We start from the raw sequence: 18,364 nt of genomic DNA, 5'->3' as shown, positions 1-18,364 counted from the left end.
TATTACATGAAGCCAGGTCCTCCTACAAAGCCACTGTTCTTAATGCTAAAAGAGACTGGGAATATGCTAAACGGGAGGCCATCCTAACAGTTCCGTCTGGGTTATCCTTGCAAATAGGGGCTATGAGGTCAACTCTCCAATAGATAGTAATATCTCTGCAGCTGCCTGGATTGACCACTTTTCTAAACTGTACTCTTATGCTGTGGGGGTGGAAATTTCTGAGTGCGAGTTATCTGGGACATCGGTTGATAGAGGGGATAGCTGTTTAGCTGTTTTATTTCCATGTAATGTGGGTGTGGACCACCCTGAGCTTGAGTTGGTTGGGTTTCTGGTCACCAGAGTGGATAGCATCATAGCTGGTGCCTCTTCTGGGGGTTCTTTCCTCAGGCTGGATGCACTAGACCCTAGGTCCATTTCTATCATCAAAATTAATAATGCAATTGATTGGATCACTCCTAAGAAAGCACCTGTTTTAGATAAGATTCCAAGGGACCTTTTTGAGGCTGATAAGGATATCTGGTGACCCTATTTCTACCTGTACTTTAATGCCTTAATTGGTCGCTCCCCATGCCTTCTTCGTGGGCTGGAGGTGAGACAATCCCGATCTTCAAAAAGGGCTTAAGGTCTCTCCCATCTAACCATAGGCCATTTAGCCTGATTGACATTTCCCAGAAACATTTTAGCCGGATTGTGTTAGAAATATTGTATGACTGGTTGAAAGATGTGGGCCTGTTGTCTCTACTGCAAGCTGGTTTTAGGAATGGAATTAGCACCTTTAATCTGCTGTTTTGTCTGCAGTTAATTCACTGGAAATATGTCACTTTGGTGGGTGTCCGTCTTTATGTTTTCTTCATGGACCTTCAGTCAGCTTTTGACCTTGTACCCAGAGAATTCTTGTGGAAAGTGATGACGGAACAGGGTGTCCCGAAATATGTAATTGATGTCATTATTAGGCTTCACTCTAATAATTTCTCCCAGGTCTCGTGTGGGTCTCAGGGCAAATTGACATCCCCCATTCCTGTAGCTAGGGGTGTTACACAAGGGTACAAGCTAGCCATGACCCTTTTTCTTTTATCTATAAATTATGTAGTGCTTCAGCTTGAGTTGTGTGATAACAATGCCCTGAGTCTTGTCAACAAGAAGGCTCCGGCTCTCCTGTTTGTGGACGATAAATGTGGTGCGAGGATTTTTACCTTGTTGGGCCACATTAGCATTAAAAAAAAATATGCTAATGTCGCGCAGGGTGGCATTAGGGGCTTATTCAATTTGAAATGGTATCATCCTAGAGTGAGTCCACATATTCGATAATTTAGGGGTTATGCTCAAGGAGCAGTTTGACTCGTTCCCCCTTCATCCATAAGTATAGACTTAAGTTGGACAAATACACAGAGGGTTTTGGGAGTTCATATTGAGGTTCCATATTTCATAAGGTATCTCCAGCTCTTCAAATGTCAAACCTTCAAACTATTGTGGCAGCCTTTTATGTTGGGGAACTCTTGGGATACGAGAACGTAAGCAGTTAGTTGAAAATCACTTTTTGTAACTCCTCACTAACTCTGCGTTAGCACCCTGCTGATTCCTCTCTGATTAGATTTGGGAGTTAGATCTCTCAACAATAAGGTGAGCCTTAGAACAATATTGTATTGGTGTCTGATCTGGGAGACCCCAGAACTCTTGCCATGTTGGCAGGGTTTTGAAGACATTTGGAAGTTACTTGGGGTTTCTATAATCCTGTGGTTCAGCTTTGCTAAACACCCACTGACTAAGATGGGATGTAGGAACCTTTGGTCCAACCCCAAGGTTGCCTGTGGGATTTTGAAATCTACACTGAAGGATCTTCATTGGTGTCCTATTGAAAGTATGATCTTAGGGAATGGAAGGGTGGATTCCCTCACTTCTGCTCATCTTGAATTTAAAGATGATTTCATTATGGAAAGGATTTGTGGATCAGACCGAACCCACTCCTGCAAAAGCATTGTACATAAAATGTCGGTTTGGGACCCTGCCACTCTCTTCAGTTACGGCAAAGTGCAGGATGTACTGAATGAGTCAGATGTTTATTGTCTCTTCTGTCCCCAGGTGATAGAGATAATTAATCATGTTGTAATTTTCTGCCCGACTTACCATGGCTACAGAGGAAGTGGATCCTGCCGCTTTGTGGCAACTTGGGGATTAGAAGTTGTACATCAGTAATCAGGATCCTGAGAAGTGACACCAGCCAACCAATTGAACCTGCTTTCTTTCGTTTCTTGCTGAACATGTGGAGGCTCAGGAAGAAAGGGTTAACCTGTTGAAGGGTGATGCTGCATGTCAGCTCCAGCCTTTATAATTGTGAGCTAGTTGTGACTGAATATGATGGCGTAGTAAATATTGCAAAGGGGTCCCATTGTCCTTTCTTCTCTTTTAGGCTAATGGTTGGACTTTGTTTAATGTATAGTTACCAAATCAATTTTTATGTAAATCTTATGTATTTATTCTATTGCTTATTTTATTGTGTGTGTATTATATTCTTATGTGCTTTTATGGCAAATACGCCAAATAGAGATTAATGAAATAGTTAAAAATTGTTTGCATTGTAAAGTTGCCTGAACGTAATGTAAAGCAGCACTCTGTACAGCTCTGCATTCATCATGGGGGCAATGCATGTATGTTCCCATGCAAACATCCATGGTTTGTGACAACAATGGTGTACAGGGTTTTGTAGCAGGTGTTAAAACGGAGAAATGTTTTTATTTCTCAAAATTTTCCATCTTCATATGTGTACTGCACTGTACAGCACACATCAAAAGTGGGAAAAGTTTTAAAGTGAATCTAGGCATAGTATTTTCTACTAGAAAGGTACACTTCTAGTACTAAAACTATGTTATACATCACACAGACTTGTTTGCACTGTGTGTAGGTCTATGAAGCTTACTTGTGTGCCAGTGCTAGGAAAGACAGAAGGAGTGCGATAGCTTAGGAGATTTGGTGCTGTTCTGTTCTCTCTCTTACATAATACATTGCAGCAACTTTGGTTGCTGTGTTGTTGGATACATTAGCAAATCTATCCCAAAGAGCTGATCAACAGCGATGTTCCTTACTTCATTGTTATCGAATTGAATTGAATTGAATTGAATTGAATAGAACTTTATTCAGTCTAATACATGACAATAAAAGCACGGAGTTAAAAGCACATATGAAAGACAACAAAACAGTATCAGAAAAAACAATTGGTATCAAATGCATCAGTAGTTTAACAAACGCCCTGTATGAGTCATAGAGCATATTTTCCCTTAGACTCAGAGCCTCAGTAATAAAATTCAGAACTGCAAAGCAAATTTTTGGCAACTAGGAGATGTAAAGACAAGAAACCCTCTTCATGTGTTTTAAAACATTTATCACTACAAAATAGTATGTAAAACCACACTCTAAAAGCAGAAAACAAAGTGCAAAAAAACATAAAATGCTTAGTTCAGTGCTTTGAAACTACGTCACATAGACAACAGGAAAATCCCCTAGAAAGTAAATCATATTGGCTCTGAGCCACATTAAGTAAAACCTATGTTCTGAGCACCTTATTCATGTTAAATAGGGCTCCATGCCATTACATGTTACAAGCGGTATATATGGTTGCACTGAAACCATGTCAAGAGTTTTCACATGTCTCAGCCTTACTCCGTGAGCAAAATGAATTTCCTTAACCTGCCCCTTAGTGCGTGAGCTGATCCTGTGTGGGGTCTCAAATAGACTGCTCAGATCTAAGTCTACGTAATTAATCCAAGGGATGCTGATGAATTGCTTTATTTCAGGCATTCCTCCAAAATTCTATTCGGGGCGGACTAGTTTTGAACCCTTAACAAGATGGGCGCCAAGCCCACCATATCTTCCAAAAATCCTAACCCCACCTGGTGAAGGGAAATAAAACGTGACGTATATCTGGGGAGTCATGAAAGCCTACTTAAAAACATGTACTCCACTGTCTGGGGGGAACTTGCTGATGTACAACCCCACACACCAGCCCCATATGTGCCAGAAGAGAGGCATTTAGGGCCAGATGTAGCAAAGGTTTTTACCCATTCTGTGTCTATGGGAAAAAGTGTTCGTACATATGGCCCTTACTTACAACCCAGATTCTTTTCAAACCTAAAAAGTGTTTCACACCCCACATCCATCAATTGGGACCACTGTAAAACTAAGTGGTTCTAGCACATATTTGCTTTAAATAAAATACCCAGCTAACTAAGGTGCATAGCTTTATTAATCCATGTGCCACAAATAAAAAACGTTTTAGAACAGGTGTTCTTTGGGCCACACGTTAAAATATATGATTTATTGTTATTAACCCTGAGCTTCAGCTCCTGCATATAACTGTAAAACCCACCTAAATGTGCTGGCAGACCATTTGCTTTGCAGACTAAAAGCACAGCTTCGTCAGTGTTCAACAGTACAGGGAATAGCCAAGAACCTATTTGGGGCACATCAGGGGTTCACATACTTAAAAAGGGAATCTAAAACATTAATATAAAATAGGACTAAAAAAGGGGCCAAAATGCAGCCCTGTCTCACCTCACAGGTGACTGGAATGAGCGACGTCTGGTGTCCGAACTGAGAGTAATGCACTCTTATATTGTTATCTTGATGCAATCTTTTAAATAGGCCTGGATGAAAAACTCTGCTCCGCTGGAAGAGTTTGCAACTCCGCGTTTTGCTGAGAATGCAGAGTTACCAATAGACTCGGCACTCCACAAAGTAATGGAGTTTTTTTCTGTTTTTTTCCCCCATTGGCATGCGCTTTCTGTCATTTTGCGAACATGAGATTCGAGACAAAAGACTTCTGCTCTCTAGAGATCACAGACAAGATTTTTTTACCCGCTTGCGAGAGTTAGCGCTGCACCAGCGACTTCCTGCACTTCTTTTTTGGCATAGGCAAGTGCGGGTGTGTTTGATCGACTGCTGCGGCAACCTGGTGAAGCTGAAGCAGCTAAAATCTCCAACTTTGAGTTAAAAATGTTCTCTAATTGACCGTTCACGTTGATGTTGTTGTGCAAGGAGTACTTTTTTTCCCTCCAAAAACAGGAAGTGTCCCAGAGACTCCAACTCCCTGTTCCTGTACGGCCGGCTCCTCCCACTGCTTTATTCATCTCTTGGTCACTTTTCACTTGAAGTTCAAGCTGGAAGGATCACTTTTTTGTCTCCTGGATATATCACTGGATTTAAGGATTGTTGTATTTGAGTTTTCACAAGTAAGTTAAAAACACTTGTATAAGGGTGTTGTACAACTTGTGTGTTTGACAGGGGGCATGCACCATGAATTATCTGTACTTTAGTCTGATTTTTTACATTTATTGTGGTGGGTGGCCTGCATTTGGGGTCTACTTTTAGTTTTACTTGCAATTTTTGGTCTACAAAGGAAAAATGTTTAACAGTTCACTACATTTTCTCCATGTTTTGTTTTTTAAATTTGCAATATTCATTAAATTAAATGTTAATGTTATCTAGCATAGCCTGCTAATGTAATAGGCCTTCCAGCTGTAGGCCCAGTACTAGTCATGGGCGCATGATGAAAAAACAACTGTTTATGGTGTCTGTGGAACTGAAACACCATGGATAGCATTGGATTAAAATTAACAAAATGTTGTTTGGCTGTATTTCACATTTTTCTTTTCTGCAAACAGTATATGGTGGGGTTGTAGTACTTGATGCCTTTGTATGATGTGTGTTGCTGTTGTACACTTGTATTAGCCACTTTAATTTTAGTTTTAGGAATTACTAATTCTGACTTAATGCTATTTATTCTCCTGTACCAATGCCTTCTTTGTCTGGCCAGTGTGTGAGAGTGTTTATCATGGGCCACCATTTGTCTTTGTTCTCCAGGCCATGTGGCCAGGGCCCTTTTTGTATAGTCAAAATTATAGGCCTAGACCTATATATGTTTTTTGTTTTCTATTCATCCTGCTTGTTTTTTGATGTGGCTGGTGTCCATTTTGTTTAGGCAGCCAGTAGTCCTGCATGTGTTCTTCTTTGTTGTGGTGGCCAAGCCTCCTTACTGGTTGTTGTTTGACCATGTGGCTGGCGGTCATTTTGTGTAGGCAGCCAGTGTGCTTTAGGGCTGTATGTGTTTTTTGTTGTGGTGGCCAGGCCTCCTTGCTGGTTGTTGTTTGACCATGTAGCTGGGGGCCATTTCGTGTAGGCAGCCAGTATGCTTAGGCCTGCACGTGTTCTTCTTTGTTGTCGTGGCCATGCCTCCTTGCCGGTTGTTGTTTGACCATGTGGCTGGGGGACATTTTGTGTAGGCAGCAGTGTGCTTTAGACCTGCATGTGTTCTTCTTTGTTGTGGTGGCCATACCTCCTTGCTGGTTGTTGTTTGATCATGTTGCTGGTGGCCATTTTGTGTATTTATTCAGGCCAAGTAGGTCAATGCTTATTACTAAATGTACTGTATGAACAGTTTAAAAAAAATATTTTATAACAGACTTTTTTTTGCATTTTTCACCTCCACCACTCCTTGCCTCCCAAATCCTTGTGGTTTTTCATGCTGGTCCCCTTTCCCTGGTGCAATAGCAATTACAATCTATTTTTTAAAAATTATCCTTTTCTTCTATTTTTCACAACCTTTATTTTATTTAAATTTATATCAGTCTAATAATAATATGTACATTTTTAAAAACTTTTTTCTTGCTTTGTGATTTTTAAAAAATAAATTACAATTTGTTTTTAATTTTCTTTTCCCCCCCCCTATTTTCCCCATCAGCCCCATGTCTGCCATAGGCATACAGTTGTACTACATTACCTAACATTACATTATTCAAGGATTATTATTTTTCTATTTGTCACCAGCACTCTCTGAGTGTCACATGCCAACTTGATGCAGATAGATAAAGCTAACAGTTACATTCTGTATGATGAAGCTGGTGCTCTTTCTTATCCTTCATGAATGTACAGGATAATGAAAGTTATTGTTGGTGTTGTTTTTACAAATGGATACAATATGGGGGTCATTCTTACTTTGGCGGGCGGCGGAGGCCGCCCGCCAAAGTAACCCCGTCAGAACACCGCACCGCAGTCGAAAGACCGCTGCGGTGATTCTGAGATTTGCCCTGGGCTGGCGGGCGGCGGCCAAAAGGCCGCCCGCCAGCCCAGGGCAAATCAACCTTCCCACGAGGACGCCGGCTCAGAATTGAGCCGGCGTAGTGGGAAGGTGCGACGGGTGCAGTGGCACCCGTCGCGTATTAAAGTGTCTGCATAGCAGACACTGAAATACTTTGCGGGGCCCTCTTACGGGGGCCCCTGCAGTGCCCATGCCATTGGCATGGGCACTGCAGGGGCCCCCAGGGGCCCCGCGGCACCCCCTACCGCCATCCTGTTCATGGCGGGTTTCCCGCCATGAACAGGATGGCGGTAGGGGGTGTCTGAGTCCCCATGGCGGCGGAGCGCGCTCCGCCGCCATGGAGGATTCAGAAGGGCAGCGGTAAACCGGCGGGTGACCGCCGGTTTACCCTTTCTGACCGCGGCTGAACCGCCGCGGTCAGAATGCCCTTCGGAGCACCGCCGGTCTGTCGGCGGTGCTCCCGTGGCCGGTGACCCTGGCGGTCACCGGCCGCCAGGGTCAGAATCAGGCCCTATATTTCTTAATTATTTATTTAAGTTGTTTTTACGAATGGATACACTGTATTTCATAATTATTTATTTAAGTATCCATTCTATTATATTGTATGTTTCTCCTACTAATGCAGCTGCAACAACAATGCTATGTTTCACTTATCCTTCTTGCATGTTTGCTTGTAGGTGCACAAAGAGAAACAGACATCACCCACAGTACTGCCAGACAGAAGGCCTGTGCTTGACGTGATGCGCGACCACACTCATGACCACAGGGATATCTCTTCAGCTTGTGAATCTAAGTGATACTGCCAACTGTCAGCTTCAAGGTGTCCCTGAAGAAAGCTGCTACCAAGAAAGCAGGAGCTTCCCACCACGGCTTTGTCACCCCACACCTTTTTGGGCAAAGATGTGTGCCTGCCGCACTAGCCTCTGGGGAGTAAGCTGGGAGGTCCACTCCTGCATCAGCGGCCCCATTCAAAAGTAGGCCCAAGCCCATGACTGGCACAGAGGCAGCCTATCTATTCACAGTAACGCCGACGAGCAGTGACATTGAATTGGACTTATCTCTTTCTCAAAGTAATACCCAATTGTTGCCGGAAACTCTGGCCAGTGAACAATAACAGCCACAGCCAGCAATAGCAGTTCTTCCCGAAGAAGTAGCACATCAGGATGTTGAGCTTCATGCAGAGGAAGCCGAAGAAGCCCCTCTTTCACACTATCCACTGTCTTCCAGATCTCCACCATCTTCTTCCTCAAGCCCCCTTCTGATGGTCAAGATTCTACTTGGATTCCACCTCAGTCTAAGAAACGCCAGGAGAGGCAAGGAGTGAAAAGGAAGGTTCCTGGAAGCCTTAGAGTTATCGATGAAGAAGAGGAGGATGACGAGTCTCACAACAAGCCAGTCATCATGGATGTTATCCCAGCCCCAGTGGAGTCAAACATTACCCCATCTTCTCAACCTGCGAGATGTGGCACCAATACAACCACCTCCACCAGCTTCCATTTTTACAAGGCCCAGGGTGCGACCTACATCCACATGCACCTCAGTAGAAGAAGGCATTGCAGAGAGGCAAACATTATCAAAAAAACACATCCACCTACCACCACTTCTTCAGACATTGGCAGTGGCACCAGTGTTAAAAAGTTGAGCTCCCCAGTTTGGGACTTCTTTACGGTTAGTGAAAAAGAGCCAAGCATTGCCATATGCTGAATTTGCCAAGCAAGTGTTAGTCAGTGTAAGGTTGGTATAAACTATGGGACCGGAGGCCAAACAACCCATTTGAGAAAACACCATGCATCCATTGGGAGACACACCTTAGAGGCCAAAAGGAAAAGGTGCAAGTGTTGTTAGTGAAGGTGTTGAAAGCAGGGAATCTGATCCGATCATGGTGGAAGGTGAAGGTGAAGAAGAGGGTGACATTTTTGTTTAAAAAATCAGCCCTGTCCCCAGCAGTGCAGTAGTATCGTTGCCCACATCAGCAGCATCGCAATGGCACAGGAAGACTCAGGATCAGGTCGAAGCACCAAGGCAAGAACCTACAGTTGCTGCCCTCCCCGAGACGCACATTGAGCCTACCACCACCTTCTAAGTCACCTGCATCAGTGGCACCAGCAAAGAAAAAAATCCAGGCTGCTATTAATGCCATGTTTAGGGAGGAGGGGCAGTACGAATGCAACCACCTAATGCTAGCTAAAATGTTAGTGTTGGACCTCCTCCCTTTTTCTTTTGTGAAAGGAGTGGGTTTTCTAGAATTTGTGACGGCAATCTGCCTGAAATTGAATTTTCCTATTTTGCCAGAGTTGCTGTTCCAACACTACATCATGATGTGCTGGAATTGAATGGACAAGCTTTGTAGCATAGAGCTGTCTAGACAATCCACCTGACGACAGACAGATGGATCAGTTGCCAAGCCACTGATTACATGTGCATCACTGCACAGTGAATCTCTTTTTTGGGGGTTAGAAAAATGATATCTGCAGGTGTTGACACAACTGAAATTTTTAAGGGTGCTCGGAAGCATGCAAAAGTAGCTATGTTCGCCATGGAGAAATCCCATACAGCTGCAAACATCTTGGATGGATTTAACAACAAGGTCTTTGAATGGCTGTGCCGCAGAGGGCTCATCATTGGATTTGTTGTCACGGACAATGGCAGTAATATAGTTAAGGCCATGTCAGATGGTGGCTATTTCAGGGTCCCGTGTTTGGCGCACTGCAAAAACACCATTGTACTGGACTTCCTCAAAAAAGAGCCCTGAGTCAGTAACTTACTGTCCACATACAGAAGAATCTGTACTCATTTCAGACATTCTTTTAAAGCCCACAAGCTGTTGAGGGTTAACCAGCGTGATAATAGAATGCCACTTAAAGCCCTCATACAGGAGGTGAATTTTACTTATTACATGTTACAACGTCTGTTTGAGCAGTTCAGACCGATCAATAAATATGTCATGCAAAGAGAGGATGCAACGGTGAAAGGCTGATCATTGAGATTGACCAATGGGGCCTGGTCAAATGTGTGACAGAGATGCTGTTTCCTTTTGAAATTTTCACACGGGAAGTCAGCAAGGAGGACTGTACCATGGATCAAGCTAACCAATTGTGCATATGCTGTAGAAACAGCTAAAGAAGGTGTCTGAAACGTACGCGGGTGTGGATGAAAAAACAGATGCAAAAGAGTTGGCGAGAACTTAATCATTCACTTATCTGTTAATAAAAGGCTTCAAAGAGACATTGTGTCATCCAAACATAACATCTGTGCCACAATTCTTGACCCACAGTACAAACAATTACTGGCCACTTTCATTCCTTTTTCGGATGGGGATTTTTCAACCTACATGGATTGCTGAGCAAGCCAGAGACCTAGAAAAAGAACAGCTGGAAATTAGAGGCTCACTCACAGGCAGAAGTTCTGGGGTGCAGCCTACAGCTGCCATAGAGCCTGCAGACAGTGCTGTTGGCTCACAGCAGCCACAATCAACACCAGCAACAACAACAGGAAGAGGAGCAGCAGCTCCAAAATCTGCATTTGGTTGTTTTCTAAAGTCAGGGCTTAAGTCAACTGCAGAGGTGAAGGCAAAAGAGCTTGAGAAAGGTGGAGCACCAATGACTATTGAGCGGATGGTCTAGGCCTACCTGGAGGACCCAACAGAGGTCTATATGGATCAAAACCCATTGGTGCATTGGTATGGGAAGAGGCGCCAATGGCCAGTGCTGGCAATAAAGTATCTGGCTTGCCCTGTAGCCAGGGTGTCTAATGAGCATGTGTTCAGTGCTGCTGGTGCAGTTGTGACAGTGAGAAGGACCAGTCTTTCACCCCAAAACGTTGAGAGATTGACCATGATCAAAATGAATCAGCACTTTATACTACCAAACTACAGCATACCTGAAGTACAACAATCGGTGGATGAGGGTGATGATTGGTAGGACTTAGGTCATGGTAGTGTGTTATCTGACCAACGTCTGGGTGAACCACCTGAGTTTGAGGACAAACTCTACTTCCCTGATTAGACCTTGGGCACCAAAGAACTTTCTACTATGAACTGGTTTGAGAAAAATAAAAGTAGTTAGCTGTGGGAACCTTAATATTGTATACTGTTTGTTTCTGTCCAAATTGACTAATGAACCACAACTGTTTTAGGGACATGTATGGCCGAATTGTAGTTGGACCAGTGTGCATTGAAGAAGCCCCCCAAATCCCCCAAAATCACTTAAGGACATTTGAGAAATAATGCCTGCCTCCATTCTGTGCCTCTCCTTTCTTTTGTCCCCTAGCAGGACTGTCCCAGATGTTTGATTTACAACTTACTGGTCAATGTGTGTTTCATTTCCTGAAACAAAGAGGATCAGCAATGTTCCACTGTGCTTGATTGGAACACGTAAGTACTGCTATACATATGCCTCAACTATTGATATGAGGGATACTTGTTTCAGTGTTGAGAATTGAGATGGTTTGTGTGACTCATCATGTCTTGTGGTAGTAGATAGTGAGAGTTGGTGTTTATATTCTTTAAATATATTACACTGGTGTGTGTTTTTATCGTGATCGATTCACAATGTTGGAGGCATAAAAATAATAATGGGTGATTTTTTTCCTGAAGGTGATTCTTTTTCCCTCTCTCCCTTTGACACTTACCAAAAGTTGTTTGCGGCGTTTTCACACTGCTTTGTTTTCTGGTGCTCTGCTTTCTGGTTCACATTTGTCAAAGAAGACCCAACCAGTCCATTCAGCTAAAAAACAAAATTTTAGTCCAGACAAAAAATACTCAATCTTTCTCTTGCTGGTAAACAATTACAGGTCGCTTAATCTCAATTGGGTCGTGAGACTGTGCCTCTCAGGAGCAGTTGGTAAGAGTTGGACATAATGATCTTTAATTAGAGTCTTGGGGATGATAGAAGGAATCAGAGTGTGATTTGACAACTCAAAAACCTGCCAGAAGAAGGAAGTAATCAACTTCATGGAAATCAACATAGGTGATGAGAGAATGAGTCTAAGAGGCCTACTCCAATCTGTGGAATGGTGGTAGAGGTGCATCAATTACTTGATTTGGAAAATGCAATGCTGCTGTGTGTGTCTGCTGGTTGGCTCAAACTTGAAACTATGTGGTTGGGTGGGGGCCTGTTGTGGGAAACTGGAGGAGACAGACATGTGATGGCTGATAATGTCACATTATGCAGTGCTCTAGGCTAAATTTTATGATGAGCATGACAGTTGCGAGTTTGATCATCGCGATACATGCTGACACGTGTCTGCGATTGTTGGTGAATGACCGCAAAGGTCTTTGCTCTTGCTCTGCCTCCTCTGAGTCTTCTTGGTACACTACTCCCCATGAAGCTTACCTTCCATTTCATCCTTGATTCTACAATATCATGATGATAATCATTTCTGTTTTACAATCCACAAGCCTTCTCTTCTTCTGCACCATAACACTTATGCTTATCTTATCAGACGGCTTCAGGCAGGCACCCAAGAAGATTGACGGGGCAATCCAAGAAGACTGCGATGCACCACCCAATTTGGCAATACAGACTAGTATCATTTTTCTTTCAATGTTCTTTTTTTTAGAACTGTGTATGTTAGCTTCACCCCAAGAATAATAATATGTACTATTTTGCAAAATTAGCTGACCGAACATTTTTAGATTTATACAACTTGGGTCTCACTGGGGCTGACAGAATATAAAGTTATCTGTGTCATACATATTCATGTTTTTCTATTACTCCAGCAACAGGCTGCTGATCATTTCCCAGATGAATATTATGTATGTGTTGTTTGTCTTTATGTCACACCTTTCTAAAAATCCCTTTCCAATCCATTCATCAAATCCCTAACCCTCTTCCCCCGGACTGTGTGATTGATTTAGGTGTTACTTAATAATTTACACCATTGATTAATCACACACTTGTTGGGGCGGATGTGGTAGAAGCAACCTCAACTCAGTGTGGAGGATCTTAATTTTTCACCTAGGTGGAGTGGGACTTCGCTTCCAATGCCCTCACTGTTAGTGTGCTAGGATGCTACTATTATACCACCATGGTACCTTGAGAAGCCATGCAGCCCTTGTTTCATCCATTCAGGTATAAGAATTATGGAGTATTGTTGTACCTTTAGTTTAGGCAATATAACTGGCAAAGGCAAATCTCTCCGCCCCACTCTGATGGGTAAAATGTTTCCGTTTACACTGCAGAGACTAGAAGAGTATTAGGACAAGGTTGCGCAACTGCATAAATAATTGTTATATACAGATTTGTAAAATATGCTGCGCTAAAAGGAATACACTACCAGCTGATTTTAAAAACTTGCTGCGTAAAGGCACCGGTGCACAGTAAAACACCCCAAAAAAAGATTTTAGCCATAAAGAACTGTAAATAACTATTTATTTTACCCGGTCCCTAACAAAAATAATAAATACCCGACCCCTGGCCCGCCCCAATCCCCAAACAAATGTCCCTTTCCCCAATCAATGTTGCAAACGAAAAATATTAATTTGTCCATGTTGCATAGAAGAATAAAAAAAAAAAAGTCCTGCAAAAACCCTTTCCCACCCTCTCCTCCCACAAGTCCCACCCACCAAAATAAAAGGTTATCAAAGGTACAGAGGAGGGCACTAAAGGCTGGCCAGGATTCTCCTGAGGAGCCTCTCCACACGGGCGGCCTGACTGGCCTTTAACTGCACCAGCCTCTGAAGGACGCACCATTGGAATATGTTCTCCAAGTGGGGAAGCAGGGATGATACGATGCTGGGTGGCTTCCCTGCACTGTGGCGGAGGTTGTTGGGCTAGGGGTGCTGGGGCATGGCTAGGACCCTGAGTACTGGCAGCAACTTCTGCTGCCTCATCCTCCTCCTCCTCGAGGATCACCAGCCGCTGGTACTTGGCCAGTATGGCCTCCAGCTTTGTCCGCCGCAGCCAGGCTGCTATTTCCTGCCATGATGGAGGACCACCTGGAATAGCTATATCAAGAAACAAAAAAAATCATGTAATGTAGTGGCACAGTAGCAGTACATTTGGTGGTAACCTCAGGGCATTCAAATAGCTGTCACAGCCATCATATGCTCTATGGAGTACAAATATTCTTCTCTCTCCTGTTGTGCTAAATTATTGGTGGCATTGCTAGCTCAGCTCGAGCCACAGTCATACTTGTTACTATCTGCAGCAGTGGCAGCTGTACTAGAAAATTATTTTATTCCAATGGCCCTGTTCTTCTTTGGACCTGTACTTTAAGGCCAATGGATGCTAAGAATGAAACATGTCACATAATATAATCAAACATGCAGACATCCTTTTAATTGAACCATGCAGCTGTTAGGTCATCATAGGTGGCACTGGTGAAAGACCATAGCGAGAGAGGGAAGGGATGGTATTACCTGTCTCACTTGAAAAATACTGTGAGTCAAGGGAATATTCTGAAATACCATCCAAACCTTTGCATCAAACCTTTGATAAAAACCATTCCAAGCAAGTAAAGTAGGTTAGAAGAATACCTCCATCCAGAAGAGCACCCCTGTTTCTTCATTCCAAGCATTTATCTATTATCATTGCAAATGTATTCTTCTAGCACTCTTATTCTTCACCCTTGGCTTAGATACACCAATCCAAATTCCAAACATGGTCCTTCACTAACCTTTCACCAACTTCCATTTACCTAATAACCACCCAAGCATCCTTTCACTCATTCACCTATTCAAGAGATCTAACCCACCCGAGGAGTCCGTTCACCCATCCAGGCATGGAATCCTTTCACTTATACCCTTTCACCTACCTGGGCTGGTATCCTTCACCCATATACCTTTTCATCCATCTTTCACCCACCCATGCATCCTATCATCCTCCTCATCACCCACCTATATGATTGTTATTATGCAGCCTTTCATCCACACACACATCCTTTCACTCATATTATGTTTCACCCATCCATTCTACTTTCATCCTTCTTTCAATTGTCTAAAACCAATCATAGTTCCAGTTCATTTTACAAACCTTAGTCTGCTGAGTTAGCAGGTAGAAGAGGCCAACACTTACTTAACTACGGCTGCATCTGCAAAAGCAGGGTGTCGACAAGTGAGCCAATAACACTAGTACACCCTTGTAGTGACTATATTACTAATTGTCAAGAAGCAAGCAATAGGACTTACCACTGCCCGCCACTGGCCCCACAGAGAGTCCCCCCTCATCCACTCCCGCAGCCACGTCGGTGCTGGCTAGATGACGAACACATAATATTATTTTTGTAACATAAAGTTTACATACCTGTGTGTGAGCAGCATGCTTGCTATGTGGAAAGAAACTATTAGCATAGAGCACAACTAATAATTAATTTTTATTCACCAAGCCCTGCAACCGCGATACCTAGCAGGCCGAGCAAGTCCGTCTCCCGATCTAGGATGTTGGCCCACCGGTGCACCAGCTGTTGCTGGGTGCACTGGACCCCAGAACCATGGCGCACAGCCTGGTGCACCCTCTCCCAGCACTGCTGACACTCCCGGAGGTTGTACCCAGACCCGGGCCTTCTGCCAAGGTGGAGGGGAGGTGGCACTGCACATAGAACATCAAGGCAACCCCCTCCACCTCAGAAAATATGGTGCAGGGCTTCACCCCTTGACGTCGCCGCCACCTGAGAAGAAGGTGGCTGATGGTTAGGGGCCTGACGCTTCTGCTGCCGCTTCCCTTTTGTGCCATGGCGCTGGGGACTTTGGGGGGGAGAGATAAGGAAGGATTAGAACAAAGGAAGGAAAAAAAGGTAAAGCAAAAAAATGAAAAACTAAAAAAGTCGCAAAAACACAAATAAAATTATGAGAAAAGTTAAAATAAAAAAAGAGAAAGAGAACATCTAATATAACAAAAAGAAACTAGGGAAAATAGTTTTAATACAGAGGGATGGGAGACATGTAGAGGGATAGAAAAGTAGGCCCCAGCACCATAACATGCGGAATAATACAAAATGGCCGCATCCATGCAAACCTTGTGGTGCCCTTTGCCTGAGAATTCCAATTCGAGGAAGTACTTCACATTGCCAGTGATGTTAAATGACACACGAACAGGCATGGCAAGAAACTCCACTGGATAGCGAAGGAGTCTTTTCTGCGAAATCCACTCAGGCCTACTTTAAAAATGTCTAATAGAGGGAGATCAACACCAGCAAGCCCCATAATATCCCAAAATTTATTCCTGTCCATTAAATCTAAAGCACAGCCCGGGCGAAAACCATTTTGCACATCTGAAAAAAATGAGGTTTAATCTGCACAGGCTTCCAATTCCCCCAAAGTAACCCTGCCAAAAGTGTTCCCAGATTAATCAAGCAGCGAGATGGGGAGAATTTTGTCTCCCTTTTTATGAATAGGGACTGTAAATGACAGTCTCCATGACTCCTGCGGTCCCCAGTTATCAGAGACCTAAAAACATTAGTGCTCAGAGGGGCCGAGAGTTCGAGATTATGATAAAGATTTCCCCTGGGATCCCGTCTGGGCCTGATGCCCTTTCTGATGCAGAATGTGAGATGACTAATCACACTTCCCTCATTGAGATAGACTTGCTAAATTCTACTAAAGCCAACAGTATGACGGTATGGTCTGCTGGCGACGATGACATCAGAAGATTCTTGATTAAATACTTTAGAAAAAAGGGAATCTTGCTCCATTATGTGGTTGTCTATCCATGAGGGGGTCTTTTCACGTGGGATAATATTGGTAACTTGTTTTAAAACTTTAGGAGTCTCTGTGCACTCTGAATTGAACCAGGTACTGGCTGGTCGCTCCATCCGGGTATCTATCAGTAACAGTTCAGAGAAAGATTTACAAGTCTTGGTAAAGTTGTAACAAATGCTAGCTGGATCAAGGCCATCAGAAAGACAACTATTAATCTCATCAAGCCTGTTACTGACTACATCTAAAAGCAATTTATTAGAAACAACATGTTGCCTCTTCCTGCAACTCCTATATTAAAAGTAAAAGTTAAAGGTGGAAGATTCCCAGGGGTAGAAGGAGCTGTATGAGCAAAAGTTAGAGTGATAGAAACAGTATAATGGTCACTCCAAGGGGAATGTCAGACCTCATAATTTTTCAGCAACTGAACCAAATCCTCAGACAACAAGATATGATCTATGACACTTCTTTTGCCCCACCCTACAAATTTTGGGTCATGCACAAAATGATCAGCCCTTGAATCCAACACAAAGGAAAATTATTAACCAATATCACGCTGGTTAATGCTTCCCCATATGCTGTGTGCAGAAAGTGACCAACAGGATCGCCCTGCCCATTGGTAATTCCACAGGCATGATTCCCACTGAGACAACATATAGTTATGTTAAAATCATCCACCCATAAGAGAGAGTCACCATTAGGCTCCTTATCCATAAGTTCAGAAAGAGTGAGTTTCAACTCCTCAATGATCCCTACAGGTTGAGACACATAAAAGTTATAATAAAAATTTACAAACATTATTTTAAACTCATTGGGGGAGGATAACTTCAAATGTTGGTAATCAGGGTTTGAGAATACTACTGAAGTTGAGACAAGGACTAAAATTCCCCCCTTCCCTCTGCCAGTCGTGGAGGGAACAGCAGGGGAACAGAAGGGCCTGAACTCATTAATAGTTGGACATTCAAACAGCCAAGTCTCTTGACAACAGATGATGTCAAAAGCTTCAATGAAACTCAGCAACTCCTAGTTACTCAATTTGGAGCTGAGCCCTGCCACATTCCAGGAGAGGAGCCAGAGGCCCTTTAGATACCACATACAAGAGATATCATTGATTGCTTCAGTGTCCTTTTGATTCAAAATGAATTCCTTTGGGCAGGGCAGAAGGGGTAGTGTCCTATCAACATTAATAGGGCCCGCAGGACCTTCATTCAGGACCGATTCCCATCAGAGCATGTAGTAGTAGTAATACTTAATTTATTAGGGAAAGTAGGCCTCCAGCCTCTACCACGTTTCGTGTCCAAGTCAGGCAGTCCTATCTCCCCCATGATTGAAGACACAGAGACCTGAACACGCTACCCAGTATCTGCTGGAGTGTAAACCACCCCTTCCTTGATCAAGTGACTTTCTGCACCTTGGTGTTTAAAAGGTCTGTTGGACAAAAGACCAGCAACCCCCTTGCTTGAGGACCTTGAATATACTGAGACAGTCAACCATTGCTGTCCAACTCTGATAGCCCCTGGGATCTATTTTGAATCAGGCTTTCATAGGTTCACTCTTAATCTAAGTGGGGAGGTCCAAGACCAGCCATAACCCTCTCCCCATTGGAAGCACATGGACAATAAAAGTAGTCCTATGGGGCAACA

At 43.3% G+C, this 18,364-nt stretch overlaps 1 protein-coding gene across 1 annotated transcript in view; it reads right to left on the bottom strand.

Moving 5' to 3' along the window:
• Nucleotides 1-10,409: 10,409 nt before the first annotated feature.
• LOC138283560 (myb-related transcription factor, partner of profilin-like) overlaps nt 10,410-18,364 on the bottom strand; it is a 110,238-nt gene continuing 102,283 nt past the window's right edge. The window contains exons 4-7 of the mRNA XM_069221500.1: nt 17,417-17,473; nt 13,777-14,033; nt 11,717-11,811; nt 10,410-10,443 (exon numbers count right to left, since the gene is read on the bottom strand). Of these exons, the coding sequence (XP_069077601.1) occupies nt 10,410-10,443; nt 11,717-11,811; nt 13,777-14,033; nt 17,417-17,473 (443 nt within the window). The remainder of the gene's footprint in view (nt 10,444-11,716; nt 11,812-13,776; nt 14,034-17,416; nt 17,474-18,364) is intronic.

The sequence above is a fragment of the Pleurodeles waltl genome, chromosome 3_1 (assembly GCF_031143425.1).
Source record: "Pleurodeles waltl isolate 20211129_DDA chromosome 3_1, aPleWal1.hap1.20221129, whole genome shotgun sequence".
NCBI lineage: Eukaryota > Metazoa > Chordata > Amphibia > Caudata > Salamandridae > Pleurodeles > Pleurodeles waltl.
The sequence above is the reverse complement of the archived record's forward strand: the minus strand, read 5'-3'. Positions and strand labels throughout refer to the sequence as shown.